The following is a 12,589-nucleotide window of genomic DNA, read 5'->3' on the forward strand; positions in this document are numbered from 1 at the left end:
AACTTCAGCCCCGTAACATCTTTCGTTTTAATAAATTTAAACAGCTGAATCATGTCCCCTCGGTCTCTTCTTTGCTCAAGACTGTACATTTTTAGCCTTCTAAGCCTGGAATCATAGTCTGAATGAGAAAGTCCATTTATTATCCTTGTAGCCCGCCTTTGAACCCTTTCCAATACATTAATGTCTTTCTTAAGATAAGGAGACCAAAACTGAACAGCATACTCCAAATGGGGCCTTACCAAACTTCTATATAAGGGCAGAAGAACTTCTTTAGATTTATTTGAAATAGATCTATTGATAAACCCAAGCATCTTATTGGCTTTGTTGCTAGCAATGCTGCACTGTTGGCTAAACTTTAAATCCTGACTTATTAAGACCCCCAGATCAGTAACTTTGTCTGCCTGACTAATGACTGAACCTTGCAAATAATAACTTGTACACTTATTTCCATGTCCTAAATGTAGCACTTGACATTTCCCAACATTAACAGCCATACCCCATTTATCAGCCCACTCCGTAATATGATCTAGATCCTCTTGCAGCTGATTTGCTTGTTCTACTAAAGAAAAAGGTAAAACATTCCATTCCACGTGTTTTCTTGGGGAAAATTAAAGGCTTCAGACAATTTGTGGTGTAATGCAATTTCAGAGGAATAGAAAAGAAAGTTTCCCACAAACAAGATGAAAAATTGCTGTCATTCATTAAGCTTCAAAGCAAATTATAAATTACGGCATTTGTTTGTTTTACCTTTTTTTATCCGCCATTAGACAGTGGCTGCAGCGTCCCCTACAGTTTATTGGAGTTGCGAATAGCTCTGGCATAAAAAGTATTTACTTATGCATTTGCAACTTCGCAAATTGTAATTAATTATATAATTGTGCAATAAACCTCTAAATGAAATATAAAAGGGGGGACCAATTTGTTGTCAATTCGCAACTCCAGAGCTTGAATACGCTACCTTGCGGAGATTAACAATACTAAGAAAAAGGTAAATTTCATTCCACATGTTTTCTTTGGGTTAAATTACAGGCTTCAGACAGTTTAAGGTGTAATGTAATTTCAGAAGAATAGAAAAGAAAGCTTCCCACAAACCCGATGAAAAATTACTGTCATTCACTGAGCGTAAAAGCAAGTTATAAGTTACGGCGTGAGTTTGTTTCACCTTTTTCATCCGCCATTAGACAGTGGCTGCAGCGCCCCCCCGTAGTTTATTCGAGTTGCGAATTATAGAACATTCACACAAATGTAACCTTAAGCAGTTTTTTATCAGTCTTAAAGTAGTGTAAAATTTTTAAACGATTAAAAAAATATTTTTTTTTTTCAGTTTCACACTTTACAAAAAAAAAGGAAATCAGAATAAATGATTAAAAAAAATTTTAATGCAAATTTTCAAACAAGACCTGAGTAGTTTCTTAGACCCTTCCAGTTCTGATCGAAATTTTGTCAAATTTTCCTTGCATTCACCAAGTGTGGATTTATTGACAACATATATTTCGAGTTTGTGTACTTTGTCACGCAGGACCTGTTTATGAACTCACGTCCAATATAAGAGATAGTACCACACAGGCACATAGAGTACTAACAGCACAGAGAAGGTAGTTACAATCGAACCCACCACCTCGGGATTAATAGAGAAACGCACTCTCCACTGCGCTACTGAGCTCCCCCCCCCCCCCTCCAAGTGTGGAATTGCATAGCAAACAGACAAATGCACACAAGCAAAGTCTTTATATACAGTAAACCCTCAGTAATCCAGATTTTGCTTGATCCAGACAGCCATTTAGATGTACATACTGTATAAATAAAAGGTGAGTTAGTGTAATAATGTATTTTTGTAGGCCTGTGTTTATGCAAATAGCATGGTGAGAGAAGCAGATGATGAACAGAGGAGGAACAGTTGGAGGCGCATTTAATCTTTAGTGAAGGAGGGAGAAATAATAAAAAGACAAGATACTTCAATGTATGCACTAGGCACCATTGACCTTGAAGAGATATTTAGCTTAAACCCATAGTGCATTCAGAAACAATGTTGCAAACTTTTATATTTATACTGCTGTAAGTAATACAATCAATTTTGAACCTACATACATTTTTTTTAAAAAGTTAATAAAACATAACTTTCTGATTTGACCACTTTTGAGCTTTATAGCTTTTCAAAAGTTAGTTATTTACAATGTTCTAAATATGTACTAGTGAATGCAGGGGGGGGGGGTATAAAGCAGTAACGATATAAATGCACAAATAACTTGGTGTCTGCAGCAGGACCTGCTGCCTCTGGTGATCATAAAGCAGGGCCCGCGCTAAAAATTCGGCACCAAGCCAAATGCGACAAAATATTAAATTCAGCAAAAGAAACTCTCATCTGGTAAAAGTATTGACAAATAGAAAATTCTCCCAAATGTCCATGGGAGAAAAAAAATTTCCCCTCAACCTCCATAACTATTATTAGAAATTCCCCAAGAAAAGAAAGAATGCCGATTTGAGAACCCAATAACTTATGCATTGTTTTCAAGTGCCTTATTTAACCTAAGCGGATGCTGCATATTTATAAGTACCTGCATTGCAAATTGTACAAAATTATTACTTTGTTTCATGATTGAAGGTTTTTTTTTAGTAAAATTCCCTCTTAAAATGCATTAAAACTGAGTCTTTGACTAAGACTTGAAATTCCGCTAATTTGTTGGCTAGCGATTTGAAATCTCAAGCTGATCAAGTGATAGTTTATTTATTTAAAAAAACTAATGAAACCTACTTCAGTTGAACACGGTCTCAGTTTAAAGATTTTAAGATAAACAAGGTTCTACTGTATTTATTTACTAGTGGTACCCGCACGGCTTTGACCATAATAGAAAAATTAAAAGGTCTTTTGGTTCGCCTGTATATTTACAAATAATGTATGGTGAATATTCTCGCCAATTGGCGAGAATATTCACCATATTCTCGCCACCCATGTTACGGTTCCACATTATGATAATTTCGTATCTCCCCAATTGGCTTGTGCCCATGTTAAAGTTCCACGTTATGATAATTTTGTAATTGACTTCTCCATCTTATGATAATTTTTTTCTTAAAATTGGAATAGAAAAAGAACCACATCGAATTTTCGAAAAATCGCTTCGAGGTGCACACCCCCATGCTACAAACTAACTTCGTGCCAAATTTCATGAAAATCGGCCGAACGGTCTATTCGCTACGTGTGTCACAGAGATCCAGACATACTACAGACATCCAGACAGAGAGACTTTCAGCTCTATTATTAGCAAAGATATTGTTTCTTATGTAAGGTGTTTTTTTTTTCAATCAAGCTATTGAGTTAATGATAATCCAAAAAAATTTTAGCTACATTTTCCCAATTGCCAAATCTGCAAATCTGTACTAAAATGCTTTGCCTTTAACATTTCCAGCACATAATTTATAATTTGAACTCATATTTATCTCAACAGTTATGATATAAGGAAACTAGTTATTAACATAAGAAATTCAAAATAAAAAAAATATTTCATGCCAGAAAATACCTTTCCACATTCTTACTGCAACTCCTTTAAATATATCAAATAAAATGACACGGCCAAAGGCATCAGTAATTGCAGCTAAGCACTTATTTGGTGATAGAGACATTGAAATTCCTTGACGTCTTTTATCATAGAGTCCAAATCTAGATGAATATCAAGAAATAAGACAATTATGTGTGAAAATAGAAATACTTTTTAACAAAAATACTGAAAATCAAATTACCTTAATGGCAGTATTGTAGCTGGTTCAATTTTCGGCTGCGGTTTCTGCTCTTTAGGCTGATTAAACCCCATAAAGCCACCAAGGCCACTATAAATCAGAAAACACAAAATACACTGCAAAATGCAAAATATAAAACAAAACTACTGAATGTTTCATATTAATGGGACAAAAAGAAACCCACGGCACAAATACTGCAGTTACTCTATGTAGTCGAAACCAATTCATTCTGAAGCTGCAATCATACAAGTTTTATACGGGTACAGTAAAATCTCTGCTGGTTATAAAATCGCTCCTAGGGGCAGTGTTCAAAACGGCAACAACCACTCAAGAGTAAGGGGAGAAAGCATAATGTGTTTTGGAACACACCAAACCATCAGTTTATCTAGTTCAAAGATAATTTTAGCTAAGATCCACTGCATAGTCACAGAATTGAATGGTGTATAAAATGCAATTTCGGGTCTATAGTGTATCCCATCCCCTTCGTTACACTTTCTCTTCTGAGTCAAACAACATGCTGTTTTTTGGGCACCAAGAGCCCTTGTGATTTTTTTTCCTATGGGGTTTTGTTAAAGACCAAGTGCACTATGACACCATTTCTTCAGGATTTACTCAGTAACACTTGGCACAGTTTGGTGCAAAAATCACAGGTTTGGCATTTTTGTATCAGACACTGACAATGGCACAATTTGACGCAATTGGCTGATTTTCTACCTCTGAACTATAGTAACTCCCATTTAAACCCTTTCCAATAAGTTTTAGCTTTGTTAATAACAAAACTTTAAGAATAAATAAACAAACTACTTACCCTGTATTATAATTGGAGATAAAGTTCATTAATTTTGAGGCTACTGCATGAACAACATCAGTTAGAAGCAGTTGACTACTACCCTATAAAAGCATACAATTAGAAGTGTTTTTAATAGTAAAAATGTTAGCTTTATTTTACCCTAATTTGAGGTTCAACATTGTTTTCCATAAATGTTCTGTTGCGGTGTTACACCATTTCCAATTACATTCTTATGAGATAAATGCAATTCTAATTCTATAAATCTGTGATGCCCAACCTATGGCCCACAAGCCATTTGTAGTCTGCAAAATATGGCTCATGTGGGCCAGTGGCGGCGATTCAGGGGGGCAAGGGTTTTTTTTTTTCATCATCAACGATTGCCTCACCGTTAAGATTTTAATTTCAAAACATTCTGGGTGAGATTATTCGAATGTCACCAAATATAGTTCAAAATTTCAGTTTTAAAGCTTCAATTTTGAAAATTTTCCGGGAGAAAATGTCCGAGCGCACTCCCACCTTCCTTTAAATTCAAGGATGACTTAAATTTGCATTATAAAGACTCCAGTTTGCGGGGAAAAATTCAGGAAAAGAATACCCCCTAGATAGCGTAAAACTGCATTTTTAAGACTCCAATTTAGAAAGAAAAAAATATCCAGAAATCTTTCTCTGAAGTCCCGAAAGGAAGTTCAAAACTAAGTTCTTAGGATTTCATCATTTTAAAAAAAAATAATACTACGAGAACCCAGGAGCTCTTTTGTTCCTCCTTCAGTCAATAAAAGAGAAGTCTGAAAGAACGTTTTAAAAGACGTTTTAAACTTCGCAAAACTTTTGGAAGCGCACCCAAAACTCTTTGTTCTAAGTTTGCTAAAGATGCTTTTTAATTTACATCTTTAACACAACATTTTGGAGATTTTTTTTTCCAGGAAGAGCCTTCCTTTCCCTTACATTACCAAAGACAGTCAAAACTTCTTCGATTTTATTATTATTATTAGTAATTAGACTTAATTTTAAAAAAACATTATGGAGACAACCCTGGAAATTGCTTTCCGTACCTCAAATGTTGATAAAACACTACTAAAATGGCATTTTTAAAACTACAACTACAAAACATTTATGCGAGTGGCAGAACTCCTTCCCCCTCCCAGTCACTCAAAGTAGCCTAAAATAGTCTTCAACTTCCTAAGAAAAATTGCCCCCGCACTTATTAGCCACCTCTGATGTGGGCCATTATATTACACTGGGGAACAATTTGTAAAACAATTTCTGTTGAGTTAGGTTTTTGAGCTGTTTTATAGTTAATTAGGCATGCTGGTTTCAAAACTGTAGTTAGTTTTATTCTACCACGTCAAGTTTTTTCTCTACACCTTATGAGAATGTGACTACTCCCCGCGGAATCGAGCATGAATCATTGGCTGGCTGGCACTAACCTTCTCCGATTGGCGCCGGGTAAATGACGCATGGGAGCACAGCGACAGGTTTATACTGGTCTGGGGTTGTTCAATTACGCCTGAGATACTGTAGTGAGAGGTTGTATGTTACTCTGAAATAGTGAATCACATTCCAACATGGAGTTTGAGTTCTTGTTTATATACTGTTCTTGTTCTTGTTTTTGAGCGTTTAGTTTTCATTTATACATCAACTGAAACTTTTCCTTATGGCTAGTTCACGTCGTAAGTGCTTAAACAGCCCCGATTCGTTTTGTTATATATGTGGCAGTTTTACCATTCCCAGTCAAAGGACAAACATCAGTACATTTGTCAGGCAAGTCTATTATGCCTATTTTAAAGTGAAAATTGGAGATCAAGACAAATCATGGGCTCCACACAAAGTGTGTAAGCAGTGTGTTGAGAGTTTACGGATGTGGACAAAGGGAACACGTGGTAAATTTCCATTTGGTATCCCTATGATTTGGCGAGAGCCCAGAGATCATTCAAGTGATTATTACTTTTGTATAGTGAAAACGTCAGGATATAATAAGAAAAACAAATGTAAAATAGAGTATCCTAGTTTACCATCAGCTATACGCCCAGTGCCTCATTCAGCTGAAATCCCAGTGCCAGTTTTCAATGAATTACCCTGTTTGGAAATACAGGAATACGAGTCTGATGAAGATCGAAGTGACCCCAACGATAAAGATTTTGAAATTGAATGTGATTCCGTTCGTAAGGGATTTGAGCAACATGAGTTGAATGATTTGGTACGAGATTTGGGATTATCCAAAAAAGCTTCAGAGCTCTTAGCATCAAGACTGCATGAGAAAAACTTGCTTGAAAAGGGAGCTAAGGTATCATATTTTCGATCAAGAGAAAGCGCGTTTCTGCAGTACTTTCGAAGTGATGATGGATTTGTGTATTGCGATAACGTACATGGTTTAATGGAAGAGTTGGGAATTTCAGCCTATAACGCAACTGAATGGCGACTGTTTATCGATAGCTCAAAGCGGAGCTTGAAGTGTGTTCTTCTTCACAATGGAAATTTATTTGGTTCAGTCCCGATAGGCCATTCAGTTCATTTGAGGGAAGAATACGAAGACATAAAGAGAGTCATTGATTTGTTGCAATATCAAATGCACCAATGGATCATTTGCGTTGACCTTAAAATGGTCTGCTTTCTTCTTGGCCAGCAACGCGGATATACTAAGTATCCCTGCTTTTTGTGTATGTGGGACAGCAGAGCTCGTGAGAAACATTGGATGCAGACGAACTGGCCGCCAAGATCTGACCTGAAACCTGGTGATCCAAACATTCTACATCATCCACTTGTCGACAGAAAGAAAATTATATTTCCACCTCTGCATATAAAATTGGGTCTCATGAAGCAATTCGTAAAAGCTTTACCAATTGAAGGAGACTGTTTCAAATATCTCATTTCAGCATTTCCTAGCCTGTCATTTGAAAAGATGAAGGCCGGTGTTTTTGATGGTCCACAGATTCGGCAGCTTGTGAAAGATGAAACGTTCATAGGAACAATGTCAGAAATTCAAAAGAATGCTTGGTTGGCATTCAAAAACATTGTTAAAGACTTTCTTGGAAATACAAGAGCCCAGAATTACGCCGAAATTGTCCAGCAACTCTTGGAGAGCTTCAAAATGCTTGGTTGCCACATGAGCATCAAATTGCATTTTTTACATAGCCATCTTGCTAACTTCCCGAAAAATCTTGGTGCAGTCAGTGATGAACAGGGCGAGCGATTCCACCAAGATTTGAAGGTCATGGAGACACGATATCAAGGTAGATGGGATGTACATATGATGGCTGACTATTGTTGGAGCATCAAGCGAGAATGTCCACAGATTAAACACTCCAGAAAAAGCTATAAGCGAAAATTTTTACCTTAATATGTATAAATACACAATTTTACTTGCGGTAACTATTATAGCCTTTGTATGAATAAAATTGTTGATTGTAAACAGTGCATTTGACAAGTTTTTACTTTTATTTTCCTTTATATGCACAATTTGTATGACTTTTGAAGGTATCCTGTAGGTTGAAAACATGACGTGATAGACAAAAACTGCGAAAGAGGCCAAAAGTTAGTTGAAATCAAGTCACAGATTTAAGACAACGAAATTGCTGTTCCCCAGTGTTATGAATCAAAAACCAGATTATAGAACAGCAGTTGGCAAGTGGTAGCTCCCAGTCCAAGCTTAGTTTGTAATTTTCTTCCCTTTTCCATGTTATCTAGAAAAGATTTAAATACAGTTGGCTCTCTGTTTAACGACGCTCTATTTAACGACTTTCTCTATTTAAGGACGGCGTGTCACGGTCCCAAATGATCCACTGTAGTGTTAGAAGCATTCTATTTACGGACACTTTCTACTTAAGGACGATTTTTTATGGTCCCTTGAAAGTCGTTAAACAGAGAGCCAACTGTACCTTTAAATTTTATTAGTGATCTGGCCTCTCTACATTCATGAGATCATATAAGGCAGTGAGAAGCAACGGGATGTTAGTGACAAAATTAAAAATTTGGAAATTACCAGTACACATGATAGGTGAACATCCCCTCTGTCTTGGAACAAGAGATAGTACTAGTAGTCCTGATAGGTGCTGTTATACAGCATGAATTATAAAAAGTTTTCAATGAAAGCCTACCCAGGACCTTATTATTAAAGGTGTTTCACTCAAAACTTGAAAATGACCACTTACAACCCTTTGTTTCTCACTGACTCATCTGAGATGCAGCCCGCGCGGGGGGGGGGGGGGGAGATTGGGCACCACTGCTAAAAATTATGCTTAAAAATCTACATGGGAAATTCCTATTTGGTAGAATAAAACGTTTATGAAAAAAGTTTATCTCTTGATGATAGGTTATGATGAATGCACAGACAAAAAATTCATAGAACGAAGCTCAAAATTATTTTGCACAACAAAATACTTTTATCTCATGAATTCAACAGCTTAAAGACGAATATCCAAGTGCATAAATTCTTCAATTCTAAATTGTCAGTTTTTGACTAAATACTTAGTATTTTTGCTTCAAAATTACATTTAAATTAAGTTTTCAGTTACCCTTTTGCAAGATTTGGCACAGTTTGAATTAGCGTTGTTCTAGTTTCAAAATAAAGTCTGCATTGAAGGGTTAAATTTCCCTTAATATTATTCTTAACCTCACTTGCTGCTCAAAACTTCTTCTTCAGCAGTACTACAGCCTGCAGGTGCAGGCCAAGGCTTTCTCTGTCTACTTCCTCCAGGCAGTACGACTTTTTGCTAGGTTTCTCCACCTATTTATTCCTGAGATGTTCAGAATCCCTCCCTACACTGTCCAGCAACCTTGTAGTTGGTCTCCCTCTTCTCCTACTACCCTCAATCTCTGAAAAGGTTAGTTTTTCAACTGGGTCCAAACCTAAAAATGTGTCCCAATCCGATCCTGTTGGATTTAATAACTCTCAAGATGTTAGGCTTCAAAACTTTGGTCCTTAAATTCAGGCCAAGTTCCAAACCAATGACTTAATATTATGTTGCCATATTGTTATTCAACTGCTGAATGATTTAGCAACAGCACTGATGATTTGTGATAAGACAATGCAGAACAAAAAATGAACAATGCGTTTCCTGAGTTATTGTTTAACTTTAAAATGTGCAAAAGTTAACAAGTGCATTCAATATATTCTGCCTTATTTACATTATCTAGCATTGAAGGCAATTGGAAGATATTACCTTAGGTTCAAATTTCATCTGAAGTCTAAAAACAATTTTTAAAATATCATCTTAAGTCCAAAGAAAAAAATAAAAATTTAAGCCTTTTTTTTCTGACTTAAAGTCAAATTTAAACTCTGTAAGCTTAATCTAAAACAGTTAAATTTTTAAAAGGGTTCTCTAGAACACAAAAGTATTGTTTAAATACCTAAACCATTGTATGAACTCTGAAAACAATGTCTAAGGTTCAAAATAACCATTCCGGATTCAAGAACAAAGCTACAAACCATTATTTTAAATGATTGCAGGAATAGAAGCTACCTAGACTGAAACATTTAATATGTTTGACAAAATAAAAGTTTTACAACTTTTTCTTTTTTTCTTTCCAGCAAGTAAACCAACTTAATTCAAGGAACAGCAAAATGTAATATCAATGGGAACCTTAATTTGCAATTATACTAAAATAAGTTTATTATTTTTTCGGAAATTGAAATACCTCAGAGGCATGATAATATCCAACGTAAGGATTACATCCTGTTGTAACAAGCAGGCAATTAGAAGGCATATTAGCTTTGACAGTTCCATAAAAGCCTTTTCGAACAGATTCTGTCACCAAATGATCAAAAGGTGTAGTGTTAATAACACCTAAAAAGCAAAACAGAATTATTAAACATTTTTAAAAAATTGAAATACACATAGATATATGTATACATTCAGAGTAGGACCCCAAACATGAAATGCCTGGAGCCCTGACCTTTCAGAATCTTGGATTTTTTTCGGACTTCAGATCGTAACTCAAAAAACGGTATTGGACGATATTTGGCATGTTTTTCCAAATTTCATTATTGTTCATGTTGATTTTTTCTTTAACAATATTATTTTTTTTTTTTTTTCAATATCCAAAATAATTTTTGAGAAAAATATCACCTGCTGCTTCACAATCCATTAATTTGTCATGCTCGTGGAAACCCCATTTTTTATAACTCAAAGGGGGAGGTTGAACCACCTCTTGTCGACCAGCAGCAGCTAAAAGGGAAGAATTTTTTAAAAAATCAGGTATATGCAAAGCAGCACGAGGTTTACAAGAAATGAAATGCATTACATTACCTTCAAATTAATCAATATAATGATAATAATAAAGTAAGAAATGACTCTAAGAAATGACTCACCCTCATTCATAGCAATATTAAATGAAATCTCACAATAAGTAAAAATGCACACATACTTTAACAAAAGAACGTTTTTGAAGAGAGTGGCATGAGTCAAAAATTTTACAAATAGAGTTAAGCATGGTTTTGGGTTTCTCTTCAGTTCCTCAATAAAATGTACCAATTTTTAAAAAAACAATAAAATAAATAAAATATGTTGTCTAGTAAAAACGCATGAAAACTGTCCAATAACTAAAACTGCAATTTAGGTGAGAATGACAGAGGTGCGAGTCAGTTTCTATGCTGCTCATTGAACCAGCAGCCAGAATTACCTCTGACTCACTCAACATTCCTTACATGTTCCTTACATTACAGCTCTAGACTAGGAAATCTGAGTAGTAGCCACTGGCTACGAGGATCGATCACGATACTATTCAAGTAGGGGATGATTGATTTCAGATACTTACTCTTTTTTTAATTCTCTAACCTCCGCACAGTAACATCATGGAAGATTGTCTCAAAGTGCGTTTTTTTTTAGAGCTTCCATTTCTGAAACATTTCAGAGGAGAGTATTAAACTTTATTCCTTACCTTGACATCATCAAAGGTGCCCTATAATTGCTTTTTTGGGGACTTCAATTTCAAAAACTTTCCAGGAGAAAGCCTCCGAACCAAATCTATTATCATCTAAGATTGTCTAAAATTGAGTTTCAGGAGCTTTAGAAAACATCCTGTACAAAGTTCTGATCCCTATCACTAAAGTGTTAAGAGACGTGCTACAATTGCTCTACAATTCTGAAAAAATTGCAAGGGAGAGCCTTCTTGTATTGAAGATTATCTAAAATTTCAATTTTGGAACTTCAGTGTCGAAAATATGCCAAGACAGAGTCCCCGCATCTTGGGCTTAAGGAGGGGATGATTGCCCCCATTGCCCCTCTTTTGTATCCATCCTTGACTGGCTATCAAAGACACAAAAAATGGTACCTACTTTTGCGCTTTTGGTAGCTATTTTTTTTAAAGTATGTAGACAGTGCAAAGAGTAAATAACCAATTTGCTATTAGTAACATCAACAACAAATTAAAATATTATGATACTCTATGGAAAAAAAATCACTGGATGTATTTTTAAACATAACGATATAAGCATACAACAAAAAGATATATTTTTTTCAAAAATTAATATAATACAAATGAAGGCAATGTATATGAATGCAAAATGAAATTATATACGAATGCTAAATGAAAGCAAATGTGAGAATTTATTGGTTTATTTATTAGACAGAAAATTCCTGTCCCGTGACACGGTTATTTTTCAGTGAATTTAGAATTGTAAAAGGTAGTGAATGCAAAAACAAAGCCTTAATGGCGAGGGGGGTGGGGGAAATCGCAAATGCGTAAAACTGGACCATTTTTAAATACAAATAGATGTGAAAACATCAGGAACTATTGATTTTGTTACTTTAATTAAAAATATTCAATCTGAAATGGACAAAAAAAAAATCTTTGTACAAAATTAAGATAACGCTTACTAGAGGCTCAAGATGATACACTGCTAGAGAAGGATAACAGGAAAGATTGGATTAAAAGCGTTTTGTCCCAGAGCAACATTATTTTCAACAAATAAAGTAACACATGGTCGCCACTTGTGACGAGTGGAACTTGATTTTCTGGTAGCCATTTTCAATAGAATGGTCGCCTGTTGGCGACCACTAATCTAGAGCTTTAATTGCATGTGTTAAGAGCTTCTTCCAATCAACCCATTGTAAATTTAGAATGATGGAG

The 12,589-nt window shown here is 35.4% G+C and overlaps 1 protein-coding gene across 1 annotated transcript in view; it reads right to left on the reverse strand.

The window, feature by feature from the left end:
• LOC129232718 (rab3 GTPase-activating protein non-catalytic subunit-like) overlaps positions 1-12,589 on the reverse strand; it is a gene marked incomplete at its 3' end in the record, with an annotated part of 51,673 nt that overhangs the window by 23,263 nt on the left and 15,821 nt on the right. The window contains exons 8-12 of the mRNA XM_054866832.1: positions 10,588-10,686; positions 10,157-10,305; positions 4,541-4,623; positions 3,736-3,822; positions 3,516-3,655 (exon numbers count right to left, since the gene is read on the reverse strand). Coding sequence (XP_054722807.1) covers positions 3,516-3,655; positions 3,736-3,822; positions 4,541-4,623; positions 10,157-10,305; positions 10,588-10,686 — 558 coding nt within the window. The remainder of the gene's footprint in view (positions 1-3,515; positions 3,656-3,735; positions 3,823-4,540; positions 4,624-10,156; positions 10,306-10,587; positions 10,687-12,589) is intronic.

The sequence above is a fragment of the Uloborus diversus genome, unplaced genomic scaffold (genome assembly GCF_026930045.1).
Source record: "Uloborus diversus isolate 005 unplaced genomic scaffold, Udiv.v.3.1 scaffold_1322, whole genome shotgun sequence".
NCBI lineage: Eukaryota > Metazoa > Arthropoda > Arachnida > Araneae > Uloboridae > Uloborus > Uloborus diversus.